Below are 16714 nucleotides of genomic sequence, written 5' to 3' on the forward strand. Positions count from 1 at the left end.
CAGAGTATATCTTGCCGTGCTCCGTCGACCTCCTCACCACCCCGGTTCCTGGCGGTCTGGGTAGGTCAACTGCTTTGCGTGATTTCACGTCGGTGAGTAACTTGATTAAATCTCGTCCTCCGCTGGTCTGCACTGACCTGTTGGCAGTTGGAGCCTCCCGTACGCCGAGCCCTCCCCTCGCTGATTTAGTGCGCTGGTTACCGGTTACCAAGGCCATGACACGCTTGCCCGGTCCCCGGTTCTCCGTGCCTTGGTCGGCTTGTTGTGGGTTCGTTATGGGTGGTTTCCACCCCCGCCAATCTGGCGGCCATGGCCTTCGCAAACCCTCGTGGATGGCACTTTGCTTTCCGCTTTAACATTACGTAAGGTCCACCTAATGACAGTAATTTTCTTCCTTTTTAACAGGACCCAATCGGTGTTCCTTTTTAGCCGCCAGTACCGTTACTAACATTAGTAGCAACCCGATTAGGTGAGTGTCCTTGTGCTGTTCCATAGTTTCCAAATTGGCCTATTAGTGGTTTTTATACCCGACCTTCACTCCCACTTTATTGAGACACTGTTCTGTTTAAAACTGTTTTTCCACAAACTTTCAGCACGGTGATTCTTATGACACTATTTATAATTATGCAGTAATTGAAGAGATGGTTTTTAATTTCCTAATTTCATCTCCAACAGGTAACAGACCTTAGGACGTGGTATGTAATTGTCACATTACCACTTTATGTAGACAGTTTTTTTTTTTGTTTTTTTTTTCCCTGATCCTGATGAATTGCCTAGATCCTCCTGACACCACTGGCAAGAAACATGTCGATCCTATAGAGTAGAGCTACATGTCTAGATACCTAATCCCTAGCACTTAGCCACTCTGCACCATTTTTAATAGGGCAGTTTACCTCTGGAATAAATAGTTAATTAGGACTAACTGACCCACTTTTAATCCACTTTCTGCTACATCTTCCTTCACTAGGCCCCTCACCCCCAAGCATCTATCGGCAGGAACAAAAGATCCCCGACAAAGAGCCCCGATTTCGGGAGCCCGTCAAGGATTGCAGCGCCGACTTGACGAGGGGCAGTGCTCATATGATGAAGCATGACACCTAGCTTGCTGGGTGTGTGAGAGCTCTAGTTCCACCAAGGGGATTCCCCCGTGTCTCCCCTTATTGATTGGTTGAGACATCCCCTCCACCAACTTCACTCTCTTCGCCACTGTATACGAGGAACTTTGTACCCTTTTTGTTGTACAGTCTTTAGGGGTATGTACACTGGACCTCTCTAAACTAAATTACCCCTGGTCCCTACTCTTTGTTAAATAAATATATGTTTTCATGAAACGCCATGCAGATAATAAAGAAGTCTGCACATAGGATCCCAATGCGGAAATACAGCTGAATGAGGCACTATAAGCAAATAAGGAGGATGTAGTAAAATTCACAATACATAAAAATAGTTACTACTCCACCTATTTAATTATTCGATCTTTCTGTAGAGTCCTTTGGCAGAAGGGACTCTTGACTACTGCTTGCCTTCATTTGACCACGTAAAACACACACAAAAGAGCAGAGCTCCCAAGCTTCCCAGGTCCGTGTGTCAGTAGCTTGTATTCTGAGACTTTTAGCTTTATAAATCAAGCCTACAAGTCCCTGAATTGAAAGGGAAAAAAGTGGATGGGAAGAATTACTAATCCATAGACCTGGGAAAATTGAAAGTTCTGTGATGGAACACTTTTTTGCCAGAGTGACGTCAGGTATACTCTTTATCCCTTTACCGACGTTTCTTTAGTAAATCGTTTGGTGACATTTATATGTTGATGTCTGGTCCATGCTCTGGAAAGTGCATTATTTGCGGAGGAACATCATGGGCACACCTGGACATGCACTTCTTCAGAGATTGTCACCTTGAAGGTGCCTTGGGTGGGCAAGCAGAAACCTTTTTAGGTCACGCCTAGACAGCGCATGCGCTGCTGCGAGGCATGCAGTATTGAAGTATGGATTTGAAGCCTCGCCCACTCTCCGTCCATATTTGTCATTGGCTTGTGCCATTGTCCTTTGTAAACGCTGGCTTCGGAGTCGTTATTAGGCTTGTTAGTCCCTCCTTGGTACCTCCTTGCCTGCATTTGTAACCTCCCATGGCAACTGCCCCTTTTACTTCTGTTGCGACATGGTATGTTTTATTTAGTATGTAAGCACTCTTTTCTTTAATGGGTTTCTCCTACTACCGGGATGACGTGCTTTCCTCGCCATGCGGGCTATCACTTTCAATCAACCCTGGAAAATGGCAGCCGCTTCTTGAAGTGAAATAAGTCTCGCATTTATGAGACTTTGAGCTACTGCCATTGTAGATTACAATAGCTTAAACTCTTGTAAATGCGAGACCTATTGCATAGCAAATGCTTGTTTCACTGCTGTCCAGGAGAAGGGGAAGCTTCTGTGAATCAAGCATGCAGCATGTCGTTCTAAAGTGTTGGAAAAGAGAATTTGTAACCTTTTAAAATAGGGAAGGGTTACTGTTGCCATATTCTTCTCGACTGCAGAGGTGTAATACAGGTCCTTGCAGCTCCTGCAAGGAGAACACCCCCAGCCCATCAGGAGACCCCCATTTAGCCAAAGGCCAATGAATCTCTATGAGATATCTGGAACTTTAATCACATTCTGCGAGGGGGTATCATTTTGCAATATGCCACTCCTCACCTGTGCAGGCCACTGCAGCAAAGACCCAACACTGCCCATATCGAACTGGCTGGCATCCGAATCTTTGCCACCTCCTGAGGATATCAACGCTTCCTATCCAGGACATTGGGCTGCAACCGTCCTGGTACTTATCGTCCCAACGTCCTAGCAGAACTCCCCGGTCATCATTGCAGTTTACCTGTGGAAGAGCACAACAGTAAATATAAGAAAAGATTTATATATTCTGTATATATGAATTCATCCACTTGGGTTTTATCTATTGAAATGTATTCAATTGAATACTAGGTTTACTAATCAATTGAGAAATAAAGCTATAATTGAAATATATTTTATTAACTCCATGAACTGCTTTGAGAATATTAGAATCACACTTCAACATTGGCTTATAAACAGAATTGCCTGAAATATCTTTATTTCTAGCACATTTATCTTTTTTTTAATTTACATTTTTTATACTCGGAGCAAAGAAGGACTTTAAATATTTAATGTGACCTTGGCTGAAACGCATTGGTATTAACTCACTGCCTGATTAATAAAGGATTATGATTCAGCACAGAAGTTTGAAATCACTTTTTTATGGAAAAGTTGAATATTTGGCTCTTGTGCCAATAATCACGCTCCAACCCTGTTAGGATGAGCAGCAAGCAGTCGAGAGATTCAAAAACACAATTGACTTTCTATCCTGCGCATACGCCAAAGGACCGACAATATAGGCATTGGAAAGAGCATGCCAGTTTGTTGAATGTTGCCTGAAACCATGTCAGAAAACATATAGCGGTGGGCCGACTTCCATTGGTAAGTGCTGCATGTCTGAATCAAGTCCTATTTTGTGTATTCTGTAGGAGGGGCGTCTTGTTTATGTACAACTATGTGCTACAAGTGAGTGGTTTCTTGAATGGCAGCGGAAGGAGAATGTCAAAAGAACCTGCATCTACAATTTTTGCTACTGCAGGTGGGGATATTTGGAAACCAATACACCACAGAGTACTGTTCAATCAGGTTTAAAAACTACAGAAATGTTACAATATTTGTTAAGGCATTCTAAACTGGAACTCAATACCTTGGGGGAGTTCACCTGGTTGGGAAGGTACATTGAAATGGAATTCACCGAAAGAGGTCTTAGAATCAATACCAATACTTCATGTGAAAATGGAATCCCCAGATGATGAATGGGTAGCAAATTCGACCAGATGTTGAAAAAGAAAGATGGAAATCTTAATATGGATGGCTCAACAATACGGAAATATTAATCCAACAGAAGCATTGCTTTCTATATTGGCAAGATATCAGGAGCAATCCATCATTGACAATTTCAAAAAAAGGTATGGAAAGGTGTGTGGAAAAAATTGAAGAGATCAAAAATAGGAACTAATAAGTGTGAAAGAGGCAGGGTAGACTGTGAAATTCTGACATTTGCCCTGACAATTTGGAAACATCAGTAGTGAAACAACAAAAAATAAAGTGGCACAGTACTGCCTGTTGCCGGATTCAGAATCTGACATAAACTCAGACAGAGACACCATTGAAGACAATGATACACTACCATCGAAAGAGGTTCAACATCATGGAACTTTTTTAGACAATTTCATATTATGATATTGAAATCAAGAGATAAAATCATGCACAGGCCAGTCAAGAGGTAGTGGAGTAACGAAGGAAGGACTAAACGAGGTGGAAGACAACTCAAGGGAACACATTTCAACTCTAAGATAAAGAAAAATGAGAAGTCAACGAAGAGGGAAAAATAACATCCACTAAACTACTGGCAGTAATTGAGCCCTCTAATCATACACTTATCAATGAAGAAGTGACATCATTACCACTTGCTCTATTTTATTTGCACATTTAAATTTCAATTATGTTCAAACCAGAATAGAAGTATTTTAATTAATAAGGAAACTTAAACCGATGAAATTTAACATGTTGATGACTAGTAAAAGATCGGATTATGGATCTAGAGGTACTGAGGACGTAAGGCAATTGCAGATTTAGGACATTGAAACAATCAGTGTAATGAAGGAATTCAAATGAGTTCCTTCTGCTATGACAGCGGAGATCAGTGGATTACTTGATGAATTGAAATTACGTAAATATGAAATAGTGGTAATAGGGGCCTCAATGTGAAATCTAAACTCAGGCCACAATTACCATAGGACACTTTAGACATTTTACAGGCTACTATGGTCAAAAATAATACAAGGCCAAATCCCGCATATCACTTTTAAAAAGACGTGAGCTTTGAATTAACTCTAGCAAGAGCATTCAATTATCATTAAACGTTCTGATCGGAAAGATGTGGTTGCAATAATTTGTGACAAGTACAAACATGAAGCCATAAGGTAACTTCATGATAGAGGGTGTTTTGGGATCATTACTGCTGCTCATTAATATTGTACAATTCACTCTACACTTGCATTACCCCACACCAATGGTATCCAAGCATGTGCACATTTTTGAGAGTTAGAATGATCCAACTACATGCTCGTGCACAGATAATTCTACTGTGATCTAATTTTGCATCAACGACACTCTGTACAGGCAAACAAGAGTCTAACCTATGGGCACCTGCTAAGCCCCCCAGCTATGTAAACCTTTTGATGTACTGGTGGGAGGAGCAGGTGGTTTTGTCTAGTGATTTACAGAATTTTACTCAACTTCTCGTAATATAGTTTCTCTATATTGGCAAGTCTGTCCTTATTTGAGATAGGCCAAAGACGACTTCAGAACAACTCCTCAGGCGGCTAAAAAAAATTGGTCTAAATTTAGCTTTTACTCTCACTTAAAGTCATGGTTCTTTTGAAAATTTAGATGCTAAACTTTAAATTTTGGAAGGTTGCTTGCTGACGTAAGCTCACAGGTAGGAATAGTTTACATCTTACTCTGTGGTCATGCACATAAATGAAATGGAGTGTACCTTTAGGACAGTTACTAAGAGCTAAAGAATCTGCAGTACTGATAATGGGTATGAGCGAGAAAAGTAGTTTCTGCTACAAATATTGGGGGGAGAGAGACTACCCCAAAAAGCTATTGAAGAAATCTGTAAATAGGGTCTCTGAAAAGCAACAAACTGATCCGTTAGCTATGAAATCTGTGATTAGTGCAGATATGATGCAATCAAGATCTATTTCAACTTAAAAAAGCAATCAGCCACAATATATATAAGTGTTACACCATGGTGGTGGTTGCCACTGTGTGACCATACAGGAGTCAGATTCCATAGGAAGAGCATTTTCTGTTTTCCTAATGACTTTGGCACCATCGGATGAACCTACACAAAATTAAAACTAAAATAAACAATTTCATCCACTTCAGCTACTACCTGGAAATTTTTGGGGTGATCTGTCAAGTAGGGGCCGAGAAAAAGGGGGCGTCCCAAAATCCTTTTTCCCCTATGCATTTTGCATAGGCAAAATTAGGTAAGGATACAGAAAAATGGCTAAACAGAATTTCACTAGATTTGGCAGAAAGCAAGGAAGAAATATAGTGTAAATCTGCTCATAAGTTTTTGAGAAATTAAGGTAACAAATGTATAGATATGTTGACATTGGGACAAGGGACTCCCGCTGGACCCCAAATAAAAATAATAAAACAATACTATAACTTGCAGCTCAGCCTTTCAAAGTGATGTTATTAACAATGTCATTTCAGATGTCATCAGTGATTTAATCAAGGATGTCATAGGATATTTCATGAGATATGTAATATGTGAGGCCGTAAGCAGCACATGGCATGGGCGCAAGTTATAGTTACTTCAGTAAACTATAACTGGTGAATTTCATTTTTTTTTGTTTAATGTTTTATTTGAACTGATATTTTCACTTAAATATAACGTCACTTTAACTGTTATTTTTACCAGTGAATTCCTGAGGGTGTTTTAATGTAAAGTAAGATTTTAGTATCATGCCTCGTTAGGTATGGTAATAAAATCTTATTTTCTGCAACCCTTTGCCACACATGGCCTTCGGCAGGTTCTGCGCCTAACCCCCTGCTGGCGGCCAAACTAACAAATGCAAACACCAGACAGATTCCTACACAACGTTAGCTTTTTTTTTTAGAGTATTTTTTATGGTCCCATGTGTCTCTAAGGCTCCTTTGGGAGTCCCTCTGCACGAGATTTCACAGTGTTTGTAAACCTTAATTTCTCTAAAACGGCTCAACAGATTTACATTGTGTCAAAAAAGCCACACTTCCTGAGTAAATATCTAGGTTTCTGACACATTTTGTGTAATTCTATTCTGCCGTTTTAAAAAGTCCTCATGGAAATTGCCTAGGGAAACTGAGTTTTGAGACCGTCCTCCTTTTTCTAACCTCCTACTTGACAGTTCACCCTGAAACTTTCCAGGAAGGTGGTAGGACTTTTTGTTTAGAAAGTTTCTCGAAGATTCGTCAAATGGCACCAACGTTTTCAGAGAAACAAAATATGCTCTTCCTTGTGGGTGAGGCTTTCTCTTCCTAAAGATTGCTCTTGCTACTTCTGTGACATCTAAATGAAGCAGTGATTATGTGTACCTTTTGTAGCTACCATACTCACAGGTGTTGTATTCTATTGTCCAATGAGGACTTGCTGTGGCGTGACCTCCCCCCTCTCCACTTGTGTGATTAGAGTTTGAGTATATCATTCTGCCATATGAAATTAAATCTGACGTTTACTAAATGAAGAAATTTTAAGAGGCAGTAGCATAAAATATTGTCTCGCATAAGGCCGAGTAACAAAGGTACAATAATACAACAGTCCTAGTACTTGGTCCCAGTAGGGAATGATATAGCAGTTTACGCTGAGTTGTCAACAGGTACAGGTATAAGGATTTGTATGTTAGACATTTCTTCTCATTCCAGGTGCCTTACACGGCCAATATCCTCTCTCTCTTTGTAGACACATCCTACCCCTTTCCACTGCCTATGCCCTCCATTCTTCGTACACTCTTCCTTTTACGAGTGAGTGAACACAGTGGGAGAGGTAAACCGCACAGAGGTGGAAGAGGACGACGAGACTAGAACATGGATGGTGTGGTCACAAATAAAGAATTAGCTGAGGTGATGAAAGGGTCTTGCAGAGATGGCTGAAGGACAAAGGGTTGAAAACTTACCATAGCACTCACCACCCGACCAATATAAGCAGGGTCATTCCGACGGGAGCAGTCTCGGTTTGAATCCTTCTCAAACTTTGGGCTGGTATCCAGAAGCTGGAGACATATTTCCAAAATCCGATCTTCAAACTAATGTGGAGAGAACAACGAAAGAGACTTCAACCCAAGCACATGACCCCATATGTTCAAAACACAACACTAGCAGCATGTACATGAGAAGTAACATAGGAAGCGGCTCCAACTAAATGGACTACAGCAGTGGTTGGTTTTAGCTTTGCATCAGGGGATCTAACACCCATAGAAAAAGTCTACATGATGCAAAATAGAAGTATGCTTCATGTGTTAAATATATAAATTTGCCATTGTCAATTTAGTTGCTTTCTTGTTGGTCTAGGTCATGCAATTCCCTTTTGAAGAGGTTTAGTCATTCTGTTTTTATTTTTTAATTTGGTCTCTATTCGTCTTATTTTCTCATCATGCCTTTTGGTGTCAGATCTGTCTCTGTGCTGCTTCTACTCTTACATGTCCAAATCTTCTCGAAATCCCTTTCCTGGGTTGCTTAATTATCTCTGTCCCTGTCCCTTTGGTATATCTTTACTCTCTGTGTGCTCAATGTGTGTGTGACTCCCCCATATGTCCAAGATTGTGTCCCTGCCATCTGACTCTTCTATGTCCTTCTCCACCATGGCCCTCCCAGGTACAGCTTTTGCTTTTTTGCTTTTTTGATCTCCCTGAAGGATTGCTCCACAATTCCTTAGCTCAAACCCAGCTTCCGCATCTTTAGCTTTGGCATCCAGCTTGGAAGAGGACAACAGCTCTAGATCACGTCACCCACTCTGAATGCATAGAAATGGAAGTCCCAGGTCTTCTGCTCCTCTTTCTCTATTGCAGCAGATTCAGTTCTTCTTGCAAGTTGTGTTATTCTAGAGCAGTGGCTCCACATTTCACCTTTATGCTCAGAGACGATTGATGGGAGAGATAAACTGGATTATGTGGGACAGAAGGGAAGATGGTGGGCAGAAGAATCTAAGAGGGGGATCTGTTTTCTCTTCAGAGTGCAGAGTGGGCAGTTATGCACTTCCTGCACTGAAGTCACCTTTGGCGATGTGTGAGCATGCACATCCCCAACTGACAAAAGATGGATGAAATGTGCATATTATACTGTGGAGCTCTTGGCTTATTCCACAAAATAGGCTTTACTCTCTTGTAGCAGACTTACAGAGGGCAAGAGGGCGACTGCATGAAAGTGAATACAAAATTTCAACTTCCTACAAATGTTAATTCTTGGTAAGAGTAGAAGTGAAAGGAGGAAGTCCATTTTTTCTTAAAAACCCTGGTATAGTTAAATAATGTTTGTACATTAGTCAGAACCCCCAATGTTGGGTGGCTTTGTTAATCTACATTCAAGATGAACATTCTGCCAACATTTGTATACCAAAAACACTGAGCCAATGGCAAAGGCTTATATTTGGACACATATTTACATATGAAATGGAGAAACTTAGTTGAATTGTGGTCTGATCCCATCTCTCCCATCCGATGACACCTTTCATGAGTCCCACCGGAGGCTACAATGCAATTCAAGATAGCATTCATAAAACTAAAGTTATTTATTTACTGTACTTATAAATGACAGGGCAATTTAAGGAGGAGCCAAACAACTTCATTGTGTACCAGTTGACATTTAGGCAGAGCACATGAAGGTAGACCAACGTGTACAGTGCATTAGCCCTGATCCTGAACCCACTGGTGCTTGGATAACTGAGTAGTGGGTATTGCCCGGTAGGAAAGAAGACTTTTCCATAGAACTTGGAGGTGAAAGACGCACCCGTCTTATACCTTAGCAATCTGGGTTTGTAAGGAAAGTCCTCATCGAACACTACTCTAAGATTTGTAACTTTTCTGGCAGGGGAGGGGTGGAGGCTCATCTCATCTAGCAACTGGAGACGTGCAATCTAAGCTCCACCCCTATACGTCACAGAAGCTCAATATTTACGTGCATTAGCATAAAATATTTACTGTGTGTCTTAATTTTATTAATGTGAAGTGGAGCACTAAATATATGATTGAAGTGTATTGATTTTAGAGCTTAGACATACACATCACTATGTATACTAATGTTTCATGTACACGCTAAAGATTGCAGTTCTCGGGCACATTTACATCTGTGTATTTTGAGTTATATCGCATTTACCTAAAGTACACTTTCTGTGTAATAATGTATTCATTAAAGTCTTGCATTCTTTTGTGATTGTACATGCACACCGTCATGTATTTAAAGTGCACATTGACTGCATTATTAAGTTATCCTAACCAAAGGCCCTAAGCATTTGGCTTTCAGTGATTAATCATCACGTAAAAGTTTGCTTGGATTTTAATGTTCCTTCTTTTGCAGGTCCGTTCATATTATCTGATAGCTAGTGAAAAGCATACTGTGTATGAAATAGTGAGGCTTGGAAGGAAATCTTTTGGCAAGGAAAGAGGCGATAACAAACCATAAGGGAGAACACCTATTTATGTCCTATTTGGAGATAGGAGACATTCAAGGACGTCCTGATGTTTGAACTGTGGTACGAGGAGAATCGAGAGAGAATGCCAATTCCTACTGTTCGTAGGTGGAAAATTACTGGAATTAATCAAGTGGAACTCTTGAATGTTCTGTTGGTTTAACTAGTGTTCCTAATTTAGTCTTCAAAGCAGATTCTCTAGAGATTATGGAGGTACAGACTTTTCTGTGATGTTCTCATTGTGTGGCTTCATGCTATGCAATTTACCTGATACGGAGAACTTCTACTGAAGTATCCTCAATACGGGCACCTTCCTGTTTTCTCTGACTTAATTAGGTCCCTAACTTTCCAAAATTCAGTTTAGGATTAGTTTAGATGTTTACATTTACTCGTGCACCTACTGGAGTTTCGAAACTTATACACTGATCAACAGATTTTGTTCCTTATCCTTTGTATCGATGTAACTGAGTTTCTTGCATGTCTTATGCCGTACAGACTAAATTTCATTAGACGCTTCGGATTTCTTGTGGTGATTTTGTATCTTTACAATATGTCCTTGAGATTTAAATACATTAGTTTGGCTCTTAATTTGTAATAAACCTTTTTGACTGATTCCGGGTCCTTAATGTGTAGCCAAATGGGCTACACTGTAAAGTGAATTTGTTGCATTGCTGTTAAATCTGCTTTACCTCTCAGGCATCTCGAAAGGTTCATCACAGGGTAAGGGGAAAGATTGGCGTAGTGCTCCAGCACAACCAACCTGAGGACCAAATAGAATACAGATCACCAAGCACCAGCACCTTAATTTTCAGTTGAGTTTTAGGTTATTTTTAAACATCCAGTCTGCAACTGACATGATGCTCATAAAACAATTCCATGAACCAGAGAAGGATGTGCGCCATATGTTGCACTGGAAAGAATCCTGTGCCAGATGCAGGGTATCTCGAGATACCGGTGGACACAGCACACGCTCGTGGCGGCCCAGCTATACTCGTATGCAAAACAACTACTGGATTTTTCCGTCCTCACTACTAGATTTACCCAGGAATCCATATCAGGCAGTGGATCGGGGCTCCGACCCTGCATCTGGCACAGGATTCTTTCCAGCTACCAACAGATCACACACCTGTGTGCCGCCACTGATAGCAGACGTTCTACAACGCTGCTACCTCTCCAAAGGACCTATTCAACTCCTGAATCCTGATCACCTTCACTACAGCACCCATGAATTTGGTTTCCCGGTTCTGATGATGATCCTGACTTACTAAGGATCGAAACGCTGTCGACCATTCTTTTCCAGGGCAACATATGGCGAACATCCTTCTCTTGTTCATGGAATTGTTCTGAATCGTGTTTAAATTATTTCTAGAAAATTTTTGTTTAGAACAGATCATCCTGTACATGTTTTACATCACTTTTTCACTTCGCGTCTAGCGGTGTGTTCTTCACTTGTCACTTGCGCCGTCCCCTCTTGTCACGAGCACAAAGTGCACTAGGTTCTTCAGGGTTGCCTCTGCATTTTTGCGATACAGTGCTGATATATCTGTCATGTTTTACTTTTTTCAAAATATATGATGCCATGAGCACATTCAACAAATAATTAAGAGTCTCTCCCTTTTGTTCTCTCATTGTAATGTCTTGTACATACATATATACTAACTTCTACTGAATGCAGTTGCGATATTGTTGTTACTTGCATTGAACTCACGCAGATCTCAACGTGGTCTATGGGTTACAGTCCTGTGGTTTTTACCATAAAACAATATACGCAGGTGGGACATCAGAAAATGAGGGGTGAAAACTTTTTTTCTGTTTAATTGAGGAGTTATATAATTGATTTAAATCTTCCAACAAGATTACACATACAAAGGTGGCATTATTTCAAGTAAAAAAAAGAGAGAAATAGTACTCATTTAAGAACCATCAAGCATACATTGATATGGTAAACAACAGATATTATGGGCCATTATAAACGTTTCTCATTACTTTAAAAACCAAAATCCCTTGAGACTATGCAAATAGATCATATCGTAACATCACAACCAGTAAGAGCTCCGACAGGGCCCCCTTGACTGGTTACCACAGTTTCCTTAACTTATGGCGGTTTGGATGATTTTCAATAATTGCAAGCTCCAGACTACAAAGGAATATTAACTACCACCACCAGGATAAGGGACCCGGGGCTTCTTTTGTAGCCAACAAAGAGTAATCGTAAGACACCAGCAACCTCCACCGCGGAGATCAGGAGAGTGTATATATAGCAATTATTTTGGATCAGGGGTAATGTTGGTCTTACAAAGTTGATTTATCAGTACAAACACTTTGTGCCAAAATTGTAAGATAGAGCCAAAGGTTGAGAAAATATGCACTGTATCCGCCTCTAGGGCATTGCACCTAAAGCAAGCCGATGTGTCCTGCATTGCACACTGATCAAGCTTAAGTGTTGTGTAATATGTGTCATTTAAGACTTTAAAAGAGTGCGCCTTGAGTGGAGAAACATTAAGAGCACTCTGTGCCAACATATTAGTGTACCGTATCTCAGACATTGCACTTTAGGATTCGAGACCACTTAGAACCAAGTGCCTCAAATGTATTACCCATTATACCCTGATGCCCCAAAATCTAAGAGAAAGTATGTCTGTAGCTTCGCTTCTTAGTTTTAATAAAATCCTCCAGAAATTCGTTGTGGTTCATAATGAATTTGCTGGCCAGGAGCTGCTGTACAAAGGTTCGTAATTGCAAGTAGCAAAAGACCCCAGTTTTGGGGAGCCTATAGTCCCTTTTAAGATCCTGAAAAGATGCAAAGGCTCCATTCTTTCAAAAATTGGCAGGCAAAATCCAACAAATGTAGATGAAGAACATCCCCTCAGTACTTAAACACAGTGCAAGGTGCATTCCAAATTTGGCAGCCTTAAATTAAACCACCTTCACACCCATCACTGATCTCTAACATGGAGAACCCACAGAACTTCAAATCCCTTTAGTAATCGAAACTAATATCTTCTGCTTGAATACCCACTTAACAATTAAAAAGAACAATGGTCAGCTCAACCCCAATGTGTCCTTCCTGGGACCTTTGTTAAGACTCTGGGGTAAGATACATGTCAGCGAAATATTGAATTATATGGGTGTCCTGGGGTGTGGTGGTCACTTTGTGAAAGGAAAGCTGCCATTCCTTAACAGAAACAAGGCTGTATTTAAGAAGAAAAGGTTTTTTTTTAACTTTTTTTTTTTTTTTTTAGAGTGGTCAGTGGTCCCCTGGACTAGTGACTAACCTCAGCAAACTTTTTTTGTTGCATTCACGAAGAGGAAGGTGTCCTAAGAGGACCCCTTCCATTTTAAGAAGGTTACCATCTCGACTGGGAAAGTTGGCAACTTTTCAATATTTTGATTTCAGTGGCAAAACATTAATACGCACCACAACAAATCGCTATTTAAAGGTTACGCCCTTAGGGCACCCATTCCATATATCGATTCGTTATGACTTTCTAAACCCATTTTTCGATTTTATAACCTGTGCCGAAACACCAAATGGGTTAGGTGCATTAAAAAAGCCATTGTGCGGCTGAAAAGCAAGTGAATTTACGAATCGCATATTTTGCAACTACAACATGGAGTTTTACATGAGGCGCAGAGTTTAAAGTCCACATTACTCTTGCCACACACAATCATGCGTTCGTATTATGTTTTTTAACTAACAGCTTTCCACCCAGGCGAAAAAAGTCATTCGAATGGAGTCTGGCAAGAGCAGCAGAGTGCGATGGCCGCGAGGAGTCTCGAGAAGCACGTCCTGGGCACGGCTGATAACAGAAGCTTGGCTTGGAAGGGAAGGGAACACTGGACAGCTGGTTTTCTTCCGCTTAGACTTTTGGAAGGACAGGATGCGTGATAAGAAGAAACAGAACAGAAGAAGAAAATGAAATTTCTGTGTACATGGGTCACTGTTCTGATGCTGGCACCACACACAGCAGATGGAGCCTTAAAATAGCTGGATGTTTTCTGCATAAAAAATAAATGTTAGGTCTGTGTTTCACTCTCAAAATTTTTTTAGATTTATGAAAGGTCTACTGAGTATAGCCTCTAATGGCCAGGGGCCAGATGTACTATGGCTTTTTTCGGCCGCAATGTGTTGATTCGCAAAATCATACCATTTGTGACTGGCGAATGGACTTTTGGTATGCAATTGCAGTTTAGTATAGTGATCAGAAACCGAGTCGGTATTTGGAAGGGGTAGGCTTAGGGCGTTCCCTTCCAAATAGCAATCAGGAATAGGATGTATTATGGTTTAGCAACCAAAACCCGCTTGTAAAACATTAATATTTTACCAACTACACAAAAGTTGTGATAACCCACTGGCAAACAGGAAGGGGGCCCAAAGGACCCATCCCCCTTTGCGAATGCTGACAATTTTTTTTTTTTTTAAGACTAGGCAGTGGTCCCGTGGACCACTGCCTAGCCTTAAAAAATGTTTGCAAAACTTTTCACTTTTTTTTATTAAACGCATCCTGTTTTCCTTTATGGGAAACGGCCTTCATTTAAAATAAAAGTAAAAGATTGCTTTATTGAAAAGCAATCAGACATGGTGGTCTGATGACTGTAGCAGGCCACCATCCCTGTGATCGCATCGAATCGTGGTGGGTTACAATTTACCACCAACCAAATTAATATTCATGAGGTAGGTCAAATTGCAACCCATTACCCTTCAGTACTTCATGGACCGACCTGTTATTATATAGGTCAGTTCGCAAAATACCACACTGGTCACAAAAATAATTTATGCAAATTGCGACCAGTATTTTCCGACCAATGTTTAATACATCTGGTTTCAGATGCTTGGTTATCGATAGGGGCACATTTAGAGAGTGCTTTAACCAACATAACTATTGAATACTATGGTGATTACAAAGTGGAGGCAGTCATAACTGCACTGCTGAGCTGCCTCACCACACATTATAGTCCCATGTTTGCAGCTTCCGTATTTCTGTGCCTTCAGTTTCACTTTTTTGGTGCTGAACATACTACTGTTAGACACCGGTGCAATTGGAATGGGACAGGGTACAAATGCAGTGTTCGGGTTCTTTAAGGAAAGCACTCGAGACAGATGGTCCACCATCATGCCAGCACCAGTTCGAGGTCCTCGCTAGGATCTTCTTGTTCTGGAAGCAGTTTTACTCCACCCTGCTGTACAACATTTCTAGCTATAGTTTCCATGTTGGAAGCTTCAACGTAGCCCTGAAAGTATTCCATGGACGAACAATTTGCAGATTAACTGAATAGGTTGCCAGATCACTCCACCTGGAGAAAAGATAGACAAACTGGTATATCCTCACTATATATCTCATGACTAATATATTGCATCCTCTACATCTTTAAGATAAGTAGATATGGAGTTAAGAATATTAAATGAATAGCTAACCTTGACTTTGTAGTGATGGGCAACATTGAGGGTGACATTCTTAGAGGTCGATCTTGTCAATTGGAGAGTGACGTAAAACAGGAGAGCCAGAATGAATTTAGAGACAGATTGATGGCCATTTGAGGAGGAACCATGGCTGCATTACCAGGGGGATCTAAACAACTAACAGCATGTAGAGCTCGTAGCGATTTATTCATGAAACCTAGAAACATGCAGAGGTGGAAGACCTGGGCGGGTGTGTGCATGCGCTGAAGAAAACTCAACTGGAGAATGTGGACAGGGTTCAAGGTCAGCATCTGCACCAGTCAGTGTCCAACAACTCGAGTTTTAAAGTCCTGTGCACTGAATTGCCTTGCTGGTATCTCAAATATTTTTGTGAGAAATTAGGACGTCAAAGAATCACTAGCGTACATAAAAAGTGATGCTTAAGCTTACACCTTCAGCTTCACTGAAAAACGTGCAGGGAATAGAGCGCTAGAATTCCTTCTAGCAAGGATATTTTTAATATGGTGCACATATAAAGTGCTTCCAGGCAAAATAACATGTAGAACGGTTAATTACATATGCTCTTTGATTGTAAGGGATACTGTTAAGAGCTGAGCAGACACAGAGCAGAGGCTGAACACTGATAGCTCATGATACCTTTGAACCCCATGAAGTCAGCAGAGAGACGAACAGCTCTACTTCCATGGATACATCGCTCTTAGAGCTGTGTGCATGTGGAATCTGCATAATACTAAACATCAGGAACACCATTAGAAGACCAAAGAACGAGAGAGATTTGTAAAGAAGATTCTTAGCTTGTCCTTCCATTAGTACCTAGTCAGGCCAGAGCTATCCAGCTTTAATTTGAGTTTGTATGTAATCCCACAAGGACGGGTTTATCATGCAGACTCATATGAGCGGATCATCTTACCCTCAGATGTTACCAGAGGTGGCAGGCAAGGCTCGCTGGGGGTAGGGGGTGGTGTCGTGGGAAATGGGGGGCGGTCGCGGGAAAGGGGGCCGGTCGCGGGA

The 16714-nt window shown here is 40.9% G+C and overlaps 1 protein-coding gene across 1 annotated transcript in view; it reads right to left on the reverse strand.

The window, feature by feature from the left end:
* Positions 1 to 16714, reverse strand: part of TGM2 (transglutaminase 2) — a 129526-nt gene that overhangs the window by 29246 nt on the left and 83566 nt on the right. The window contains exons 5-6 of the mRNA XM_085619203.1: positions 7775 to 7903; positions 2688 to 2865 (exon numbers count right to left, since the gene is read on the reverse strand). Coding sequence (XP_085475329.1) covers positions 2688 to 2865; positions 7775 to 7903 — 307 coding nt within the window. The remainder of the gene's footprint in view (positions 1 to 2687; positions 2866 to 7774; positions 7904 to 16714) is intronic.

This window comes from Triturus cristatus, chromosome 7, assembly GCF_964204655.1.
Source record: "Triturus cristatus chromosome 7, aTriCri1.1, whole genome shotgun sequence".
Lineage (NCBI taxonomy): Eukaryota > Metazoa > Chordata > Amphibia > Caudata > Salamandridae > Triturus > Triturus cristatus.